This window comes from Chelon labrosus, assembly GCF_963514085.1.
Source record: "Chelon labrosus genome assembly, chromosome: 2".
In the NCBI taxonomy this organism is placed as follows: domain Eukaryota; kingdom Metazoa; phylum Chordata; class Actinopteri; order Mugiliformes; family Mugilidae; genus Chelon; species Chelon labrosus.
In genome coordinates, this window is record NC_140338.1 from 21,193,631 (window position 1) to 21,216,429 (window position 22,799).

At 42.7% G+C, this 22,799-nt stretch overlaps 1 protein-coding gene across 1 annotated transcript in view; it reads left to right on the plus strand.

Moving 5' to 3' along the window:
- LOC311500884 (potassium voltage-gated channel subfamily KQT member 5-like) overlaps positions 1-21,164 on the plus strand; it is a 107,995-nt gene extending 86,831 nt beyond the window's left edge. The window contains exons 4-15 of the mRNA XM_084562513.1: positions 785-960; positions 2,099-2,224; positions 3,775-3,885; positions 5,156-5,251; positions 6,083-6,177; positions 8,804-8,830; positions 13,566-13,789; positions 15,222-15,330; positions 16,883-17,014; positions 17,390-17,497; positions 19,276-19,402; positions 19,817-21,164. Coding sequence (XP_084418639.1) covers positions 785-960; positions 2,099-2,224; positions 3,775-3,885; positions 5,156-5,251; positions 6,083-6,177; positions 8,804-8,830; positions 13,566-13,789; positions 15,222-15,330; positions 16,883-17,014; positions 17,390-17,497; positions 19,276-19,402; positions 19,817-21,076 — 2,591 coding nt within the window. The 3' untranslated portion in view covers positions 21,077-21,164. The remainder of the gene's footprint in view (positions 1-784; positions 961-2,098; positions 2,225-3,774; positions 3,886-5,155; positions 5,252-6,082; positions 6,178-8,803; positions 8,831-13,565; positions 13,790-15,221; positions 15,331-16,882; positions 17,015-17,389; positions 17,498-19,275; positions 19,403-19,816) is intronic.
- Positions 21,165-22,799: the final 1,635 nt, after the last annotated feature.

The following is a 22,799-nucleotide window of genomic DNA, read 5'->3' on the forward strand; positions in this document are numbered from 1 at the left end:
ACAGGTGGGGCAGTTTAAAAGTGAGGGAAAACCTCTTACAGAGAGTGAACTAAATAACATCACTCGAGGGTAGGGTTTCAGAAGGAGCGTCACTGCAATGAAGGAGAGGGGAGCGAGAGGGAAAGAGGAGAAACAAATGTTATTCTTTGAGTCCAGGAGCTCATTACTTTAGTTGTCCGTGTTCTTTGTGGGTTTGATGTTATTCATTTGCTCGGTGTGGTTTCTGTGTGAACTTCCTCTGCGCAGAGGTCGATCCGTCTACGTGTATGTCTGCCTGTCGGTGCTTGTGTTTGCGTTTCTGTCTGTCACAATTTGCAGCGCATACAGTTTCTCTGCACTTACATGTGCTGACTGGAAGTGAAACAAAAAAAAAAAAGAAAGAAGAAACAAATCTGAAACATATGCACCATCACTGCTAACATGCTCTGCAGAGGCCCGCTCTGTTTGTCTAAGCCGTAGATCAATATGGAAGCTGGGCGGTCTATACAAACGTACAGCTTGGGGATAATTTGCCACAGTGTGCTGACAACACTGTCTGCTTCTGAGGCAGCTTACGTTAAAACTTAGACAAGCCGTCTAGCCTTTGTGTTTAAAGGTCAGTTTCACATTAAGGTTAATATTAATATATCTGGAGCTTTTAAACAAAGCAGGGGTGACCACAGTCTTTTTTATTTCTCATTTAAATGTTTGTCTTGGAGCATTCCTAAAGATAGCATTAGGCACGTCTTGTTTCCAGCTTTGAATTAAGATTTCTACCCCTGTTGGTGTGTTTTCCTCTCCTCAGACATCATAGTGCTGATAGCGTCGGTGGCCGTGGTGTCGGCGGGCAGCCAGGGCAACATCTTCGCCACCTCGGTCCTGCGGAGTCTGCGTTTCCTGCAGATCCTACGGATGGTGCGGATGGACCGGAGAGGAGGCACCTGGAAGCTGCTGGGCTCCGTAGTGTACGCACACAGCAAGGTCAGACCAGTGGGAACTGTTACTTTGCATAGTAAATCTTTATGGCATTTAAAAGGAATTAATAATCTAATGCCTAATCTATTCTAATGATAATAGGGATATGTCTTGGGTGTCACTGTGCAGAGTTTAGCACTGGCCTCACATCAAGATGGTTAAAATCTTCCAGATGGCTTGGGCCTCTCTGTGCGAAGCATTTTCTCCCTGCACAGGCATGTAACAAAGCCGTCGCGTCCAGCATTCCCCCCACAGAGAGATGCTTGTTAGGTTAATCGATGACTCTAAATTGGTCGTAGGTCTGTGTTAGCCCTGCAATAGACTAACAACCCGTCCAGGGCGCACCCTGCCTCTCGCCCACTGACAGCTGAGATAAGCTCCAGCCACACTGGGACCCTCGAAAGGATAAGCAGTCATACATTATGGATGGCTGGATGGGATGTGTCTCAACACACAGCACACACCACACTGACCCCTGTTGAATAGCTGAAACACTTACGGTGGGCACGCAACCGTTAGAGCCGCCGTTTGGTAAAGACGCTCGGCTGGTGAGGCATTAAGCAGAAGTGATGAATGCACCGAGAGGAAGACAAATCAGCACAGGGTGACACTTCAAGTTCCAAGACTCCTTTACAGTAGTGGTGCTCCTGATAATTCACCTGGTTGGTACTGCACACTTTACTCGGGAACGCTCTAAGGAACATGAAGTTTGGGATCCCCAAAGACCTCAACTCAGCGTTATCCAATCCAGTAGGATGAGCTGTTCATTCCTTTATAGGTCCATCTTTCAATTCACAGGCCTAACACAGCAGTCCTTCAGAGGTCATCTCCGCAGATCACACAGATCACCAACAGCGTGTACGCTTGGCTCATGTACGCTCCTTATCTTTTGTATTTGGGCCTCTATGAAAAGCTCTCCCTGCTCTGTGTGTGCACAAAAAATAATTTACAAAGTGACTGAAGCAGATTTAAAATAAGAGGTCATAACATCCACTAAATGCATCGCCTGGGCAACGCATTAAGTAAAAAGTTTTCATCCTAGAATTTCGCAGAAAGGCGGATTTATGTTGTCCGGAGTGCATTAACCAAATTCTCCTTTTCCATGATTACACTCTGAATATCAGTTTTGACCTTCTGCCTGCAGGAACTGGTGACCGCCTGGTACATCGGCTTTTTGGTCCTGATCTTCTCCTCCTTCCTCGTCTACCTGGTGGAGAACAAGTTTAACAAGGAGTTTGCTACCTACGCTGATGCCTTGTGGTGGGGCACGGTAAGTTTGGAGGAATATCTTTATGTGTTCCTGACAGGATTTATTAACAACTCCTAAGGGAAATGATGACTTAAACCGATTATTTTTCTTCCATTTTTTCTTTTGCTTGTTTCTTGGGCAACTGTGGAAGTACACTTCTTAGCGTCAGATGAACTTTTTCACCTGACATGTCTGCCTCTGCGGATAAATGTGTACTGCTCTGGATTCTGAAAGTCCTTCCTATTATGTTCTCTCGTTCAGTTTTGCCTCTGCGCATTGACAGCTCCTCCATAAACATTAGCCTTGCGGGGCTCCATTAAACACCATTTTGAAACCAGCCCAAAAGCTCATAATGATACAAAATAGCCTGTGTCATGCATGGCAATCAGAGCCTGAATGAAAGATGGTCAGTCTGCTGAATCAGAGAGGTAGATAGATGGGAGTATGCGCAGACAGATGAGCTGAAGCCACACAGACAGGCTTATTTGTCATTAAATAGTGAATACGGTGCATTAAATGCTCCTTTTCAGGCCTGCGCTAAACACATGCGAATGCTTTTATATTTTGATGTGCTAAGTACCTTCACTATGAATCATTATCACAGTTAACTCGGTATCTTCTTTCATTAAAACGTCCTTCTTTCTTCAAGACCTTTTAGTCCCGTCTTCAGTCAGAGGTGTAATACTGGCAAAATGGCCTCTCGTTGTGTCCTTGCAGACGCGAAAAAGCCTTCGCACATAGCGGACAACGAGAGCACACTGGCTCTCCTTCAAAAAGGCGGAATAAACATTTCAGCCACAGGCTTTCGTTGGCGTACTTGAAATCAAGGCCTCGCAGACAGCTCCTATAAAAACCTCCACACAGGTTTAATCGCTCAGAAGAGACTGAAATGATGCCTGAAAGCATCATTTCAAATCCAGCTTCTATATGGCAGAGTCAAGCAGAAAAGGGGGGAGGAAAAAAAAAAAAAAAACATCCAGTGAGCAATGCACACCAGAAGGCATCAACACTGAGGCACGGAGGCAGCTTTATTATTCTCACAGACACAAACAGATTAGTCTGTAACCGGCAGATTAAGTTTCACTAAAGTCTACTGCAGGTGAAGCCTCTTAATTTTATACCTGATGTTATTTGTGTTTGTGACTCAAAGGCAAAAATAAATCACATTTAAAATCTGTTGGGAAGCTTAATAAACTGTAACTACCGGCTGTTTGATGCTTAATAAATAATTTATTTAGGCATTATAGGCGGTTATAAACCATTCTTTTGCTGGTGTTTATCCTCCTGCAGCACGAGCCATGCTTTTGCAGTTATAAATGATGATGATGCACTCAGAAGCAAGCTAAAAAGACAAACAGGAAGACAAATACAGCTTGTTCTTATATTGCTGGCTTTATCTAGACAGCAGTAGTCAGTTGGTATCTTAACTATTTTCTAATTGGTATCTTATTAGGAACGAGTACCAGAGAACTAGACACAGTTCACCGGTAACAAGCATTAATCATTACGTAACATGGCCGGATGTGTCTGCATCTGAGCATTACCAGATAATAAGTCATTTGTTTTTACAGATCACCCTGACGACCATCGGCTACGGGGACAAGACGCCAAAGACGTGGACGGGACGGATGCTGTCGGCAGGCTTCGCCCTCCTCGGCATCTCCTTCTTTGCTTTGCCAGCAGTGAGTCTTTTGTTTCCCTTTGATGCTCCTCCACGTAATTAGCAGTCAATGGTTATTGTAAGGCTGAGGTCATTTCATTCTTCATGTTCCCAGTTTATAGGCTGTATTGCAGATCTTAGATTTTGCTGTTTAGGTTTTCACTTCAGGGAAAATTGTGTCACGCAAATAGTGTTTCTTCACCCTGGAGGTAGTTTTCCAAACGGTCCTGTTTTCCATATACTGTCCACGCCTGTCCTCCTGAGAGCCAGTTTCATCGCAGTGTTTGATGGTTTTCATTACTGCACTTAAGGATACATTCAAAGCTGTTGAAAATTTCCGGACTGACTGACCTTCGCGTCTTAAAAGATTGATAGATTGGCGTCAAACACATGAAGATATTGCACAGATTTACTCCAAACCAGGCACACCAGTTAAAAGAAAACCATTCCAGGTCTCATTAAGCTGATTGAGAGAATCGCTAGAGTACGCGAAGCTGTCATTAAAGCTAAAGGTGGCTACTTTGAAGAATCTACAATATTAAACATGTTCTGGTTTGTTGAACACATTTTAGTTTACTGCACAATTCCATATGTGGTCCTTCATAGTTTTGATGTCTTAAAGGGAAATTGCCGTTTTTTTACAACCTGGACCTTATTTCTGGCATAAAATACGATCGTTTACTCACCCATATAACTTTGGTGTCATTTGGAGTCGTTCAGAAGATATTTAGATCCAGCAGACTGCCGTGTATATCCATATAGTGGGAGTGACTGGGGCACCTAAACGCAGCCTCTAAATAACACATTATCTGCCTCGAAACTCGTTCATTTCACCAGTATTTTGTTATCGTACGCCGGTGGTATTCCCCGTTGAGTCCGGAGTTATAAGGTCACAGGTTTGCATCCCACTATGTCCATGGGGGGATCAGCAAAGGTCCAAATCAATATTGTCTTTGCCTTAAAAACCCTGCATCCCTGCCCCATTAAGGAACTCACAGCTTTCTTTACTATGATTCATAACAACAACAAATTGCATAAGGTTTAACACGTGCACTTACTTTTGCACCTCACAGATTTGCAATACTGTCTAATTTTCCTAAATAAACAGACATAAAAGCATAATATTTGTATTCCTTTGACTCTTGTGAAAATCAACTGACATTTTGAGTCACTGATGAAATGTAAAAAAATCTAAGCAGTGCAGTGCAAATACCTTTAAGCTGCACTGCAAATTAATACCGCGCTGTGAATGTGAAGTGAAGCTAACAGGTTTTATCTTTTCTTCATATCAGGGTATCCTGGGCTCAGGCTTTGCCCTGAAGGTCCAGGAGCAGCACAGACAGAAGCACTTTGAGAAGAGGAGAAACCCAGCTGCCTACCTCATCCAGGTAAACCAGACATCCTGATTTCTTTCTCTGGAAAATAAAAACATTATTGCTGATGACAAAGAGATGACAACCAATTTATTAGACAATGCTACACAGTGCCCAAGTAACTGAATATCTGCACAGTAAGAAATGTGATTGAAATCCATAAATAATTTTATCATTCTCCAGTTTCTCTTTTTCCTCTGTGGACTCTCTGAAGCAGTTAAACCGCTGTTAGCGTGTCGCTCTGCTCCTCCTCGTCTTCACTTTGACCCTTCAACGCTCTCCTGTGTTCAAACCCAGAAACATTCTCTTTCCTGTCTGCTGCCTGATCTTGCCACACTCTTTATTTCATCCTGAGTTCACCTGGTCCTCCTCGTGTATTTCTATATATGCTGTCTTTTCTTCTTCACCCTACTGTCCTCCCACATATACTTTGGCTTAGCCTTCCCGTCATATGTTCCTATTTCCACCTTTCCTGACCTCCACCTCCTCTCGTCTCATCTTCCTCCTCATCCTGTGCGTCCCCATGTTGTACCAGGCCGCGTGGCGTTATTACTCCACTGACAGCACCAGGCCGTACCTGGACGCCACGTGGCGGCACTATGAGAGCCTCCTGCCTTCCCACAGGCATGTATCCATGCCTGACCTCCGCCCAACCACAGACGTGTGACCAGTTTTATTGTTTTCACTAATCAGCTCTTTAATTTCTTTTCTTCTCTACTCTCCTCATCCTCTTCCTCTTCCTCTGGACTCCCTCTTGATTTTTCTTGATTTATCTTTATTTTATTTTTTTTGGGGGGGGGGTCTCCACTTTCTTCTTCTTCTTGGTTTTGTGTATTCTGCATGCAGTGTGTTTGGCGTAGTTATGCGGCTGATGAGAACTCGGTTTCCATTGCTACCTGGAAGCCTCACTTGAAGGCGTTGCATACCTGCAGCCCTACAAAGTAGGTACAACTATGGCAGCTGGAGTCTGTATTTGGTGTCTGTTCCATCTTTTCCTGCACTTCAATTCTAAACATTTATAAACATTTGAAGTTATTATATATGTTTAATATATCACTTCTCCTGCTCTGTCTTACTGTTTTTAGATGTTTGCTTTGTTTTCTTCGATAAACAAGCAAATTAATTCATTTTTCTTAAGAATTGTGATTCACAGTTTTGCAAAGGGCCGATTGTTTCCAGGCTCTGTTAATCTCAAGATATGAAACAGATTGATTTCTGAAACAGCCCTTCAAGTACAGCTGCTGTTCTATAACTGGACGTTTTACCCCCCCGCAGTAACCACTGAGTCAGACTCTGTGTTTGACTAAAGTCAGCTGAGTGCTCAGTGGGCCAGGGACTCTCTCCGCTGTCACGTTGAGGCGGCAGTTACAGTGTTCACCTTTCATGGCTTTTCTATTTATACTGGCAAATATGGTCTCAATGAGCCAATCAAGCTTTATTTTGAATTTGCACCTCAGCCTTCTTAAAACTGGCATCCACTGAGCGCCAAGTGACCACTTTTTGTAAAATGAGCCACGGTCTTGTGTGATTATCCAGGACTCTGACTAGATACCTAAATTCTGTAAGAGCCTTTGTTAGCCTTCTGATCGACCTGCTGATCACCAACCAGAGGGCTCATACCCTTTGTCTACCCTTGACCTCCTATGTTACTGCTGCTAGGTTAGACTAACTATAGCCATGCGGGGGTCCACTCTCTCCCACAGAAGAAGGTTGAAAACTTGTAGGTTTGGTTAGCATTAAAACTAGTAACTGTGATTCTTCAGAAAACCAAAAACATTAAGATGCCTCGTCCACAGGTTAGAGTACAGTGGACGAAAACCAAACACAAAAACTGAAAATTTGTGGAGACTAGTCATTTTTCCAGTGTCTGACAATGCTAGCATTGCATGGTTGCTAACGTTAGCTGTCTTGCTTCTATGTTCTCTTTAGAGTCCTAAATGTTTATTGTATTTCTTTGTACCTTTTAAATGAATAAAAACATTAGCGTAAATGACTATTCTTTTCACCAGTTTTCAGTTTTTATGTTTGGTTATTTTCTCCGCTGTACTCACACTTGTCAACAATGCGTCTATATGTTTTTTAAGAATTACTACTTTTAATGCTAACAGGTTATTAACATTTTTCTGTGGGAGCGGACTCCTGCATTGCTATTGTTTGTCCCAGCAACAGTAACATAGGAAGTTGGGACTTGACAAATGGGTAGGAGCACCTCTGGTCAGCAGACCAATCCAAAGACCAACAAGGAGTCGTTTATACACCCAGTCCCAAAGAGCGTCTTTTCTTTAGAAGCTGAATATTTTCAAGTTTTTGTTTTTTCATCAGTGGAGCCTGGAAATATTGGTACAACTGCCTGCACTGCATACAAGCTACATTTACACACAGTCACGATTAACTTAATCTGCAAAACAGACACTACTTTAAGTGATAAAGTCACTACCTTCTTGTGCTGCGAGGCCTTCACAGTCTGCACCGACCTGCATGTTTGTAGTCAGCCTGCTTTGTGTTCCACCTCACATGCATGTTATAGAATATAAATATGTTGCAGGCCTCACATCCTATGCACTGAAACTTGCTATCATGGTGATTTAAAGAACCACATTGTTGTTGTGTTTGCAGGTTTTAGCTCCTGAACTATAAATCATGTGTACTTAATATCTTTTTTGTTTTTCAAATAAATTCACACAGTTTCACAAAACCACTGACTTCCAATATAACTTTTTATAATTGAAAAGCAGACAACTATTTAAATGTGCTTGAGATATGTAATCCGGCACAGTTGACGTTATTTAGCAGCTAAAGAACAATTCTGGTCTATTTCAACCTGGTGTATTTCCCATTAACGTCCCTCTCTTTTGACAGATAAATACTTTATTAAGCCAGTGGGAAATTCAGTATCTAGTAGCGTCAGTACACAAAGAAGAAAGGGTAACCACTAATCAGCACACCTTGAATACAAACTACAATAAAGTTAAAAATGAAGTTAAATGTGTCTAATACTTGCATGAATAAAAGATTAAGTAGATATACAAATTAAAGAAAATATATATAATAGTTACACATCTGGGATTTGACAAACAAAGTCCAGTTCTGTCCTCACAGGGATCCATGGAAACGAGGAGTCTAACAAAGCAGTTTATGTGTGGACACAGCAGCTTTCAAAACAACAGTAAAATAAAATTAGAATAATAAATAAATAATAATAAAAATTTGACCAAATGCATTAAGGACAGCTTATTCTGCACCCACACAGATTTCCCAGAATCTCTGCAACATTATCATAGAGGCATTCATGGAAAATATACCTGTTTGAAATTGACCATATTTATAAAAATAATAACCCAGACTGGATGTTCACTGTGATAGATTACATAAGAGCATGTGAAGAGATTTATTTATACCGTGTGAAACCGAAGGGAAGTCAATGGTAAAAACACAGCAGCATGATTCGTATTAAGTGGACTAAAACCTGCAAAATGATCACTTCTGTCTTTTAAACACTGAATTGTATTAAAATGTTTTCTCTCATATGTATATTTTTTCTTCCTTTCTCTCGTCTGTAAACCGCAGGAAGGACCAGGGAGAGTCGACCACAAGGTTTGTGACTCTTGATGTTTGATTTTCATTGTTCACATTTTTTAGTCTCCAAAACCGTTAAGTTAAAAAAAAAAAAAAAAAAAAAAAGTTTGCTTTGAATTTATTCATAGTCCCAGACATACTCTGAATTTCAGTTTTAGAAAGCACATGATTAAACCAGTGTTTACTGAGTTTATTGAGCTGTGGTTCGGTCTCCACCAGCTCCTTTTGCTACTCATTTTTTAGTCGCTATATTCACTAGCTAGTCCCTAATTTTGTTGGTTTGGTGCTGAACAGGAATAGCACACAATGAGTTTACCAGATGTTTCTCTAAAGCAGTGAAGGTTTGTGTCTAAAAACAAAAACATCAGCTGAAAGATACTAAAATGCTTTGTTAGAGGTTGGAGATCTGCAGTAGGGGTTGACATAACTCTCTATGGATTTCTCACTATGAGCTATCACTTCAACAACAACAACAAAAAAAATCTATATATATATATAAAAAGATATATATTACGTTATCTTTACCATAGATGTGAGAGCAGGATACCTGACACCGAAGAATGACATCACTTGAATAAAAATTGCTTGACCCCAGAAAGTTCTTAACAAACTCCACATGCTCCTTAGTGTTTCCTCAGAGTTTCTCCTCAAAACCCAAAGACCTGACGACATCAGAAAAATAAAATCCACTTTTCTAAGCTCTAGTCGTTTTAATAAAAAGAAATGCATTTTTTCAACAGTTAGGTCTTTTATAAGGATGGCTTATGGGTAAACGCATCTTGGGTCCACTGGGAAAGATTGGCAGCAACAGTGTCTGAGTTGAGCCACTGCTATTAATGCCCCCATCACTGCAAGTATGTAAAAATGTCAAGCAATGTCCAACCATCTGGGTGTAACTCTGTATAGGCGTGCCCTAACTAAGGGAGCTGATGGCTGTGGGTGATGACATGTTGCCCCGCTAACAGCTGCTTTTACAGAAGCATTCTCTGTGACTCAACTGATTCGTATTTTCTGTTTGGTGCTTTGCAGTGTGTCTCTTTTTATCACTTCTCTCTCAAAAAAAAAACAAAAAAACACACGCACATGCTAAGGCACTAGAACAAAAGCCATGCGCGGCGCTACACACACATTTATTTTGTAAGAGCCCGCGTTGCGATATGATCCATATCTATCAGCGCTTCGCGTGTTTGCTTTTTAATTCAGGTTCATTTAGAGGGGCACAGCTTGCCAGGCGGGCCGGGGCTGAGTGATGTAATATGTTGTGTTTGCAGTTATGAAACACTGAGTAAATGTTTGTCTGCAAACCCCAGCATCAACCTGATGCCTGGTGTCATCCTGTATATGAACCTAATACCTCATTGTGCTCCTGATGAGCCACACAATGAGAAGAGTCAATAAAATGAGCAGGTTAAAAATGTTAGGGGCTCGTCTGCACACAGGCAAGAACCGAATTCATCCCAAACAATATTGCAGCATCTCTTAGAACCCCCAACTCTATCTACATTGGACGGGGGGGGGGGGGGGGGGGGGGGGGGGGATTAATAATCAACCGAGGTGCCTTACATTTATCTATCCCTCTACTGCATGATGTTGCTATACAGAAATAATTACTTTTTCTCAATTTTACTTAAAGGCACTTCTTTTTTTTTATAGTTTCATTGTGAAAAAGGGTATTTTACTTGATGTCACATATCCATGAAATCCTGTTGGCTGTCCTTTTTAATGTACATGTCACACTGCACAGGTCGTGATCCAAGGTCAACAAAAATGAACATATTTTAGGAATTTTTGCAGAAAAAAAAATCATTCAAAAAAAACATAGCTGCCATTTGGCGTGTTGTTTTTTCAGTTAAACAAATTATGTGATATGTTTTTTGTAAAATGCTAAAATTAAACTATACGTCACTACTCAAGTGAACTGTGCGCATTCGACATAATGGACATAGGTAGCACTAGGCTTCTCTTTACAAGTAATTACTGCATATAAAATATAAATTTTCTTCATATTTTGTAATTTCAGACAAGTTGCCTAAAGTAAATAATATATTCTTCATGGTAGATGTTATATTATAGATGTTTTACAGGTGGCAAAAAACAACGTGATATTTAGTCCATGTAGTACAATAATTTCAATGTTATTATTGACGTGTATTGCAAACTACAGTTCAAATTCTAGGAATTACATAGTATAAACATTATGCTATACATTTTTACTACCATAGGTTGGATTTGTTTGGTCTTGTTTACAATAAAAGCAGGCTTTGAAATGCTGGTGCACTTTCTACAACTGCACACTATTGCACAGCTTATCAACTCTCCTACTTAAAAGTTCCTTTACATTGTTTTTAAAACATTTACCTTATGGAGAGTAATTTGTGTGATCGGGATGCAATAGGGTAAATGTTACTAGCTCGATGTGCAAAGTAATCCATCCCAGGTATAAGGCAACAAGCGTTGATAAAATGCAGCTGAGACAAAAAGAAAATCATTTAGTAGCCTCAGTGAACCCGCAAGTGTCCGTCAAAAGGTTACTGGTCTCTCATTGGTTATTCAGGCACTTGTTGCCATGGCCCAGCTGAATTCACATAGTTAAATGAGGGATATCGACATGAAGTGTGTGAGTCACCAAATTGCAGCCTTTTTCAAATGCTGCTGTAGATGTTCATTTCCCTCTACTAAGCCAGATTGCCTCGGCTTCTGCTGCTTCTAAATGTCAGTGGTCGACAAACTGAAACACTAGCGGTAGCTCTGCTATACTACTTTATAATTCACAGACTTCACGCATACTGTCTTTAGAGGACAAGTATATTCATGTGGCTGCTATTTAACTCAGCTGTTCTGAACCAGGCTTAGAGGCAGGTTTTTAAGAAGGAGGTAACCATTTTCTCTGTTGTTTGTGCATCATGTAACACATCACCGTATGTCTATCTCCCCTTGGTTTTTAGTCAGATTCATAGTAATAAACAGAAGCTACTGAGGAGGTGTACCACTCGGAAAAATAGGTACACAGCATCTCTGCTCTCGCTCCATGACGTTTTTCTTTGGGAATGCTGACTAATTCTTGGTGCATGGGTATCTGTAGGAGGCTGTGCAGCCTCAGAGAGGCCAGAGCCAGCAAACCCTGCAGGGAGACATCGGTTGCCCTCACATCAATAGACTCTATGGCTTTGTTTGATATTTGCCTGAGCGATGTGCTACCTCTGCCTGTTGTGGTTTTGTTTTAAACTGTCAGATCATTGCAGGTTTTCATTCTCTGTATCAGATGCTGTGAAATAATTCTTTCTCTGGATGTAGTGAGATAGAAACTGTATTCCAAGACGCGCCATCACCTTCGTGCTTTCCTTCACTCACCTCCTCGTTTTGCATCCAAGCTATGAACTGTACTCGACTCCCTATTTCACACGTACACATTTTAGACTAACTTCGCTGTCACCACTGATGCCTTCATGTTTCTTACCGTCAACAGATCCTTTGAGAACTACCCGTGAGGTAGTAAATGAATTGTCTCTGGACTATCTGCCTGATAGAGACAATTCATTTACCACCATGAACACTTGAATATATTTTCAGTCTTCCTTACACGGCTTCACTGCTGAAAATATGCACCTGTGCACCAAGTATGCATCGATGTGCAGCAAATACAAATGCACCATTTACCCTTTTTTGAGGATCATTTGTAAAAACCTACGGCACCATTTGTTTTAGGACTGATAAAAACCCTCTAGAACATAGTTTCCCTAACAAGATTTGCTGACGGTGAGAAATATATGGACACAGATGCTATCCTCTGAAGCAAGATGGCAGTGACAGGTGTTCAGGGTTGGTACACGGTGCCACTTTTAGATGAGCCATGCCTGATTGCTCGTGCACTGACTTTGCATGCTATCGTTCGGCACAAACAGGAATCAGACACCCGCTTACTTTCCCTACATATCTTTGTTCGGTTTGTTCACATTTTGCGGGTAATCTTCATCCACAGACTTTTACGACACGTTACATTACAGGGCAAAACATCCTGTAGTAGATACAACACACAGTGTGACATTTTCATGCGTTGAAAAACAAGCTGAAACGAAGGCAGCTGCACTTGTCATCCAAGTAGCTTCTTCAGTTCTAAAAGCCGGCTTGTGTGGGGGTTTTCTGTGGGTGTTGTCCACCTGGAACTCACATGACGAGGGTCTGTAGCAAACAGATGCTCCTCTGTACTTGGGGGAATCTGTCTTGATCCAGTTTCCATTAAGAGACTCCAGTTTCAATATCTCAGCCCACCTGCCCTGGTCAGACAATTACAACTGAAGTAGCTACTTGGATGAAGTGTTTAGTTGTCCAGTTGCCCTTGTTTCAGCTTCTTTTTCAATAAGCCATGACCTGCATGACTGAGAACCTCCACAAACCTTTTGATATAGCAGTGTGTTTCTTTTAGCAACATGCTAACTAAAGTGATCCCATACACGTGTGGGTACAAACTACAACCCTCATCTGAAGCATCATACCTAACCACAACCTGCATTTTGTGTAAAGCGATGCCGCGACGCATGCTGGCCTTTCTCCATCCTGTCCTGCAACCCTTCACAATATTAAATAAAGTTCTGAATGATGGCTGCTGTATGACAAGACTCTGTAAAGGAACAGTTTGCCCCAAAGTGGAGTGTCTCCCTGAAACTATTAACATATCTCTACCTGTCTGTCATTTCACTCACCATTCCCTCCTTTCTCCAACTGTCCTCTGCACTGCTCTTCGTCACAATTTCAGCCAGAAGTTGAGCTTCAAGGAGCGGGTGAGGATGGCAAGCCCCCGAGGCCAGAGCATCAAAAACAGGCAGTCGTCTTCGGTGAACGACCGGCGCTCTCCGGTGGCTGAGGCCGGTACGGAGGGAACCAGCCCCGCCAAGGTGCAGAAGAGCTGGAGCTTCAACGACCGCACGCGCTTCAGGCCCTCGCTCCGCCTCAAGAGCCAGTCCCGCTCCACCACTGATGGTATACTCTCCATCCATATGATGTATCTAGTCAATACAAGTTCAAGGAAGCTCTATTTTAATTTTCTACATATGTAATAGTTCAATATTGACAGGAAATTAGATGAGAGATTAGTAGGTTAGCATACTGAAAGGAAAGCTCATGATTAAACCTTTATGTCTCATTTATGCAAAGTACTTCTGTTCTCAAGGGAAACTAAAGGGGTTTGCTTCAGATTGTCATACTATTCCTTTAAGTTGGCCACAAATTCAGGCCACCGAGTGAAGGAATGCTAATGGTTGTTGCACTCCCTTGCTTTGGCAAGCCCTCCTGGGTAACGGCCAGTTGGTGTTTGTGGGTGGACTGATGGATAGATGGAAGGTGGGGGTGGTGAGCTCCAGAAGCCATATGGGGTGTTGGAGCCGTCCAGTTGGCTGAGGCCTGCTGGTGGAGGGGAATCGATATCCAAGCTTAGCCAAAACCAAACGGGTTGGCTTGTTAGCCACGCTCCGTCTGATCATTCACTGTCACTGACTCGTTGGTCAACCGAGCAGCTAGAGGATGGGAATCATTTCCCTTCCGCTGTGTCTGAGTTGGAATTAAAACAAGAAGTTATTTTTAGCGAGAATTGTTCAGTGGATCGAATCATTAACCGACGCTGTGGGACTGAGTCACACATAAGCACACGAATGTCCTACAAGCTGTGAACTAAGCGATGCCGAACTGAGGCCATTTACAATATTTGGTTACACTGAACAAATAGCTCCACTCTGCAGTTCAGCTCTGGGGCTGCAGTGTAACCCTCTGCTCACCTCTTCAGGGTGTTATAACTCAGGAGGCCCATAAACAGAGCCGCCTTGTTGACGATATTTCTAGATTCACACCAGAAGCCTGTTCTTTACTGCGGGTCTTTACTTCCAGACAGCAACCCAAAGCCCTGTTTTTCCTCTTAATCAAATCAGTCGGTCCTTCTCTTTTACTCTCAGTCTGGTTTTGAATCTCAGTATCATATTAAGACTTTTAAAAGATCGAACTGAATTACTATTTTACTACAACCATATAAAGAATAACCCAGGTAATGCAATCATGATTTCAGGACTGTTCAGGTTATGTAAAGATGCCCTAAAAATATAAAAATATATTATTATTATAATTAATTAGCCTCTTGTTGCTAAGGTTTTCAGGTTAACCCATGTTCTGGAGAGTAAAGTCCCCTCTGTTCTACAACTGTGCAGGAAGAAATCTGATGCTTTTTTAGGAGTTGGTGGGAGTGATCCATGATTGCATGCAAAATATTTTGGAATAGTAGGACTGATTGAGCTCACTTGAAATCTGTTGTTTGCATTCTTGTAAAATGCCATCGCCGGTGACAAACTAGTCTGAACTGACTGAAAAAAAATAAATAAATAAAAAATGAATAATGCTCCTTTTCTGCCTCCTGTCTCTCAAACAGCGGACTCCAACATGGCAGGGGAGGATGGTTTTGATGACAAGGGGTGTCACTGTGAGATCTCGGTGGAGGACTTGCTGCCCTCAGTCAAGTCCGTCATCCGAGCTGTCAGGTGAGACGACGAGACTTTATTATTATTGCATTATTCCCCTTCCATCATTGCACAACGACGAAGCCTGAATACAGCCCCCTGCCGTGCAGCTGCTCACCTTGATTGAACGTTCAGGCGATTAAAGTGACCAGAAGGTTTATTTTTAGAACTTTTGTTTGTGTGATTGGATGCAGTGTTGGATGCAATGGGTGCATCAACGCTGCAGAGCTATGTAAGAGGATCGTGTTTGTGTCTTAGCCATTATGTTCTAAGAGGAAGACAAGCTGTCAGAGTAGTCATAACAACTCCTTAGTGTTTTGAGCCTGCAGGAATTAAATATGGTTCAGAATCAATGCTCACTAATTTAATATTAAAGAAATCGAGAAAAAAAAACCCTCATAAAAGCTATATCATATAAAAGAACAATCCTCATGCCAGCTATAATATACTACACAGGAGTGTAGATGCTCCACTATTTTTTTTTTTCCTTGAGTTGTCTGTGCTGTACACTAAGCTTTATTTCAGTCTCTTGCTCCCCCCTTCCCTCTCAGCTTTCAGCCAAATTCGTTGAATTTAGACTTGAGGCTCCGCAGGTGCACACATTCAGAGAGCTGCTTTCTCTGATGTTTCCACACAGTCCGACAATGTGACCGCTCAGGTGCTTTGACTGTTTGAACCAGTGGGAACAAGCAGACTGTCGGTATGCACGCAACACATTCAAAGCACATTTAGATGCTGGAAAAATAAAAGAAGGCTTTAATGTGGTTGTGGAGTCACTGCAGGTCATCCTCACAGACTGGATCAGAGCTCCCCCGTGTGGCTGTTTAGCCACAAAAAAACAACATCAGAACCAGCTGAAACGAGGACAAGTGGACTTGAGGGGTTTCTTGAGAACGTTTCATCCAAGTAGCTTCTTAAGTTCTGAAGGACTGGTGGGAACGTCCAGCTATTCACCTGTATTTGCAAGAATTTGTCCAGAGACTCCAGTCTCAAAGTGTAAAATTACAGATTATACCTTAGTCCATCTGCCTTGTTCAGAGAGGAGTTTTCAATTTGACATTGACGGCTTAACTCCTCTTTCAAACAATCTGTCCTCTCTTGCTAGCATGGATGTTGTTTTCCTCAAAGACCTTTGTCTAAAGGACAAGACATTTCTTTGAAAACTCTTCTCTGAACATGGGAGGTGGATTGATATAATCTACCATCAATTTACAACACAGTCTGAACATCTGTCCCCAAGAGGTTTCACCTTGTTCACAACTTGAGGCTGGAGTCTCTGGACATTAATGGGTCATTGGAGTACCGTTCCTTGGGCAAGGTGAACAGGATCAAAACAAATTCCTCCAATTACAGGTAAGTATCTGGTCAATAACAGACCATAGTCATGTGAGTTTCAGATGTGCACCACCCACAGATGTTCCTGTTTAAACCCCAACTCCTCACCAGTCTTTTAGAAGTGAAGAAGCTACTTGGATGAAACGTCTTCAACAAACTCTGCAAATCCAGTTTCCTTTGTTTCATGACCTCCATGACTGAGAACGTTCAAAGACATCTTTTTCTGCTGTTTGTGCAGGATAATGAAGTTTCATGTTGCCAAGAAGAAGTTTAAGGAGACCCTGCGTCCATATGATGTGAAGGATGTGATTGAACAGTACTCTGCTGGTCACCTGGACATGCTGTGTCGTATCAAGAGCCTGCAGACCCGGTAAGAACGACATTCCAGACACAGCTGACACCCTTTCATTCATCCGCTGTTTAAGTGGAGCTAATGAACCACGGTGTAACTGACTCATCTGTATCTTGAAGTATACACTGATCAGCCAAAACATTAAAACCACTGACAGGTGAAGTAAATGACCATCTTGTGACAATCCAGTGTTCTGCTGGGAAACCTTTGGACCTGGCATTCATGTGGATGTTACTTAGACATGTAGCACCCACCTAGACCAGACCAGGCACACCTACGACATACCAATGACACTCCTTGATGGCAGCAACCATTATATGCATACTATGTGTGTTTGCCATTTTGTGGTTTTGCATGTACACCTGTACCTGTGTGTGTTTGCTTCTCTCATAGACTGGACATGATAGTCGGCCCGCAGCCCCTGAGCAGCCGAGCTAGGATCTTTTCCTCCCCTTCACTGCCTGTCTTTTACAGCCAGGGCAGAAAAACCTCCACCCAGGGGTCAGGACGCCCGCACTCACCCACCTACCCACCCATCTCCCCATCCATCACCCCATCCATCACATGTCTCATGGGTTCCGATCAATTCTGATTCAGTCAATTCAGGAGGAGCTTGTCGCTTAAAAATCTCGGGCCACATTTTTCAACGATTTGTGAGCCTGAACTGTTCATGGAGAAAGTTTCCACAAATGGAAATCATTAGTATTAACTTGTCTTTGTGCGTAAACTTTGAAGCATTCCTTACCTCATCTATGTATACTGACTGACCTTGTGGCCAGATCAGCATAATTGTTGTATAATATAATGGCAGTGAGAGCAGACTGCAACTCAAGAAAATACAAGCAAAGGCCTCTTGACCTCTGTACATGTTCCCTGCTAGAAGATTTTGGAAACAGAGCGCCGAACAGAGAGCTCATTTACTTTGTGTGTCAGGTTTCCATGTTGATATTTGGACATTTATCACCGTACAGGTGATAAATACTACTGTCTAGAAAGCTTTCTATCCATAGATGAGGCCCCAAGGCAATAAGATGAAGCCAGAGTTGTTGAATTGACTGAGCCAGGAATCACACTCTGCTCTTTTCTAACACACTTCTGTCCTCAGTATGAAGTCATCCACTAACCAAACACTAACAGTATATATGCTCTGGTTTTGGGAATTTGTTCTGACCAATTCTTAGATGAATCCTCAAGCTGATGCTGTGATGTCTACCACAGAACACACACTGTACATATAAACCAAAGTCTCACCTGCCTTTACTGTTGTTACCCTGACCCTTGGTGTCTGAACATGCTGCATCCAGTCTATGGTGTTTCTCATGTACAGTAGGTGGTGCTGATCAGACTCTGAAATGGGAGGAGCAAAAATAACCTACTCAGAACTTTATTTTTGAACTTCGTTTGGGATATCCTCGTCTCCCCTCATGTTGCCTTTCTGCCTCTTTACAGTTGACATGAAGCGTGGGACTTAGCGTGGGAATCTAGTGTACAACTGTAATCTTCCTCTTTGGTCCTTGAAACAAACCTGAATTTTTGCACCCTCTTGTTTTGCAGTGGTTTCAATGAATCACCAGCTTTTTATCACAGCAACTCCTAATATTCAATAAAACGGAAATGGATTGGTCTTAAGTTACATTGATCAGCATTTGAGCTATAAACAGATGACAGACTGACTCGTCACTAGTCTAGTGTTAGCAAATCACAGCAACAGCTTGGTTCAAACACCTTTCTGAGTGTTGTATTGATCTTTGTGACCGTGTCATTGTTTGGAGGATCCTGTTCAGGTTTTAAATCTACAAACTGTTTGACATTAACTGCATGACAGTGTTCTGGCTTACTGCTGCTTTCTGTTGAATTTAACCTCCTAAAAAACTTTATTAACGTGATTCTACTGAACCTCACTGGATGACATGTATGGAATAAGAATACGTGTGATGTGCTATAAACCACAATGAATTCAAGACCTAATTTGAAGAGGAAACAATCAAACACCTTAAGATACAGATCAGTCACATGCCATCCTTAAGTGGCTGGTAATGTTTTTTCATCCAGCGTCAAGTATTTGTCATATCCAGTGAGGAAGAGCAACCTCTTGTGTGCTTGTTGTATTTGAAAAGAAAGCGTGCTTATGGTCATCTGGTATTCTGTTACAGTTTCAGCCTTTCTTCCTTTCTGTGGGCCTTCTCGTGGATTTTTCTACTGCCACTCTTTCTCTTCCCGTAAACTATGTCTTGTTGTGTTTTTGATTTTCTTGTGTGTGTTGTGTGTATGTGTTCCAGGGTGGACCAAATCCTGGGGAAGGGCCAGGTCCCTCTGGATAAGAAGATCCGAGAGAAGCTGCTGTCTGAAGGAGACATATTGGAGGACATGAGCATGTTGGGTCGCGTCTGTAAGGTGGAGCGCCAGGTCGGTGTCTTGGGTTTTATTCAGATATGTTAAATGACTAAAAAATGACTAAAACAGAGACAAATAAGCCAGTCAAGTACATCGCAGGCCACCAGAATGTGGTATAAGTGGTATGTCAGCATGCTAAAAACCGCAAGGAGAAGGCCCTAGTGCCTCAATAGTCAGACTGCTATTGAGGACCATCACTTTTAAATTGGTCCATTTTTGTCCATTTTCTCACCTTTGGCGCACCCATGTGGTAAAATTATATAATACACCGGGATAGATAATACTGTTGCTGATCCTCTATTGGAGTGTGGTGCCTGGAGGCATCAGTATATTCAGTCAGCTATTCCAGCTGCAGGTTTAGCTGTGGAATTTCAGAAATTTGACATCTTCCCTCCTCACTCTCGTCTTCCTTTTCTCATCCCTTAGGTCCAGTCCATCGAGTCAAAGCTGGACTCCCTGCTAGACATTTATCGTCAGGTTTTGCGCAAAGGCTCGTCTTCGGCCCTCACTCTATCCTCTCTGCCCCTTTTCGAGCTGGAACAGACCTCTGACTACCACTCCTCTGTCTTCAGCAAAGACCTGTCCTGCTCCACTCAGGTCAGCAGCAGCGGAGCGCCTCCCTCTGGTGGCTTTGTTACACGGTCCTCCACCAACTCCCACCTCTCACAGGGAGGCCTCCACCTCATTCTGGCGCCCCAAAATGACCTCAACCTCAATGCCTCCTCTTCCACGCCTCCCTCTGGCCTTGCATCCTCCTCTTTCAGCCCGTCGCCACTGCCTCATCACCATCATCACCATCGTCCTAACCCAGCTCAGGCCACCACACCAGAAAGTGGCACTGATGATGCTATGGGGAACTCTCCACCCATCCTCACCCCAAACAGCATCAACAGTTCTGGGGGCAGAGATGGAGGGTTTCCGCTTCTGGCGAGACTTCCACCGCCGCCACCTCTTAATCGAAACAGTGGCCCAGGCAATTTGGTGCAAGGCACCTCCATAGACGCATCCCCTGACATGGAGGACTTTTGTGGAGGTCTAGGGATGCAGATGGAGGGCAGCAGTGTCAGAGAGGATGCTGGCCTTCGTCTGGGGCTAGGCAGGTTGGAGCAGCAGCCCCAAGGCTGCACCAACAGCAATGGTAGATGTAATGCTAAGGAGGAGGGCTCTTGGAGGAGACATATGAGCCTGGAGCTGGAACCCCTTGTGACACCTGCCCTGGGCTACTGCTCTGGGCCCATCCAGACTGACCGTGGCATGGGCAAGTCCATGTCAGTGCAGGACCTCATGCAGGCAGCCCCAGGGACTGTCCGGGATCCCCACAACATCCACAGCTTGTCATCGCCAAGCCCAAGTACAAGCAGTGACTCCCCCACTGGTTTCCACCGCTGTAGCCAAGACCCTGGAGGAAGAGGAGGTATGGGTGGTCAAGGCAAGAGTGATAGTGGAGGTGGATGGGGGGAGGAAGACCTCTTTATTAGCGACAGGGACATAGGGGCACAGGGATTTGACTTCCTGTCACAGGGAACTTCTGAAACCAACACATTCTCCTTGGAACTCCTGAGGACAGGAGGAAGAGCAGGGGCAGGCTCCCAGGGCTCTAACCATAGCCCGGCCAGTGGGCTTGCATCTTCTCCCTCTACTGCCAGCACCGAATTCCTAAACATGCCACATGTACGGCTAAAATAGACCCAGCTACATGTCCGGCAGACATACAAATCTCACCTCACAGAGAGACAATTTTTATCCTTTTTGGAGGGAAGTGGGCGGGTGGGAATATAACAAGGGGTCCTCTTTGATTTATTTTCATGTTGATCCATTTGATAAGAATCACAGTATTTTCATACAGGATGATCACATATGGCATATCATTGCATGAGTTATTCTTTAGTTTGAAAGTAAAAATGGCAAATTTGAGAAAAAAAAAAAGGAAGGCAGGCCAGAAACGTTAGAACACAGATGTCCTAAAATCTGCTCTGTTGAACGGTTGGTTGATATGTGACCTTGACATACTGCATGATGAACAGCATGTTTTCAGTCAAAGGTACAGATATTTGCAAGGTACAGTTTACACGTGAAGGGCATGGGGACCTAACACTTTGAAAACACCTTTAAGAGTAACTCTCACATCTGTTGTAAGTATAGAAAAATGGGGCTTAGCACTTATCCCCACAAGATGTCTACCATCACATGGAAGGCTTCCACACTGAAATGAATCTTACCTCATCGTTTCCAAGTCTTTTTCCATAATATCCGAAACCAGATCATCAGTTTATGTCTTTAGTACAATTAATCGGTTAGTAGATTTCCTCAACTTGTTTCAACACCATCACCACGTCCACCATTGTGTGGTTATGCAGTTTAAGGGGATAGTTGGGTTTCTTTTGACGTGGGGTTGTGTAAGATACATCCTCCATAGTTTATGTATTACCTTCAGTCGGTGGTGGTCAGTTTGGAGAAGCAGACAAGTGTAACGGCACAGAAACCAAGCAATGAACTCCTGTGGACAGAGTCAGCTGCAGAAGATATTTCAGCCACATAAAACAAGGCCAACCTGTCCGTACAGTTTAGAATTTAATCACCAAATTACGTGCACACTACATGCACATGTACAGATAAGAATGCCAAGTTACGAACACAGCCAGCTGGGATGTCACCTGTCCAGTTATCCTAAAGAGGATATTGGGGTACACTCTAGCAATCAGTTGGTTTTCCTGCTGTAGACAGCCGTGGATTGAAACACATCTTGAATGTTATTTCCTGGTTTTAATTTTAATATTTAAATATTTTGTTAGAAACGTTGTAACCTAGCAAAGCACTTTGTTTTGGTTCAGAAACAAATACACTGAAAGAAATGTTCATAAATCTAACTTTGTACTGCATCTGGCTTTTTGCCACCGTGTTTTTACATCAAAGTAGGACTTTGAGATCTTATTTAAATCATAGCCAGTGTTGGGTTTTTTTCATACAGTGCAATGTGGGATTATTTTTGCTTCCTTGAAGTGGAGTTGCTGCAGAATGTATTGCTTATTAGTAAAAGCAGAACATCTGTTGCTTGAACTGCTGAGCAGTCACATCATGATGATTCATCATCAACCATCAATCTCCGGGTGCAGAATCGAGAGCATCAGGTGAGGTTCCTTCTGAGTTGTAGGAAAATTACTGCAGCACTACGAGATGCATATCGATCTTATCCATCAAGCCTCAGTGCTGAAGAATTTCCCTAAAGTAGTAGTACTGCAGACCCATATCAAAAACCAGGAAGGAAGTCGGGGGTCAGTTTGCTTTTTAAGAAATAGACTTTACATTCCTTCAGATATTTAAGTATATTTTGCATGAAGCCATATCCAAACCTATATATTACTGAGAATGAATGCTAGGTCATCAAGTCAAATAACTTGAAAGACCCTAA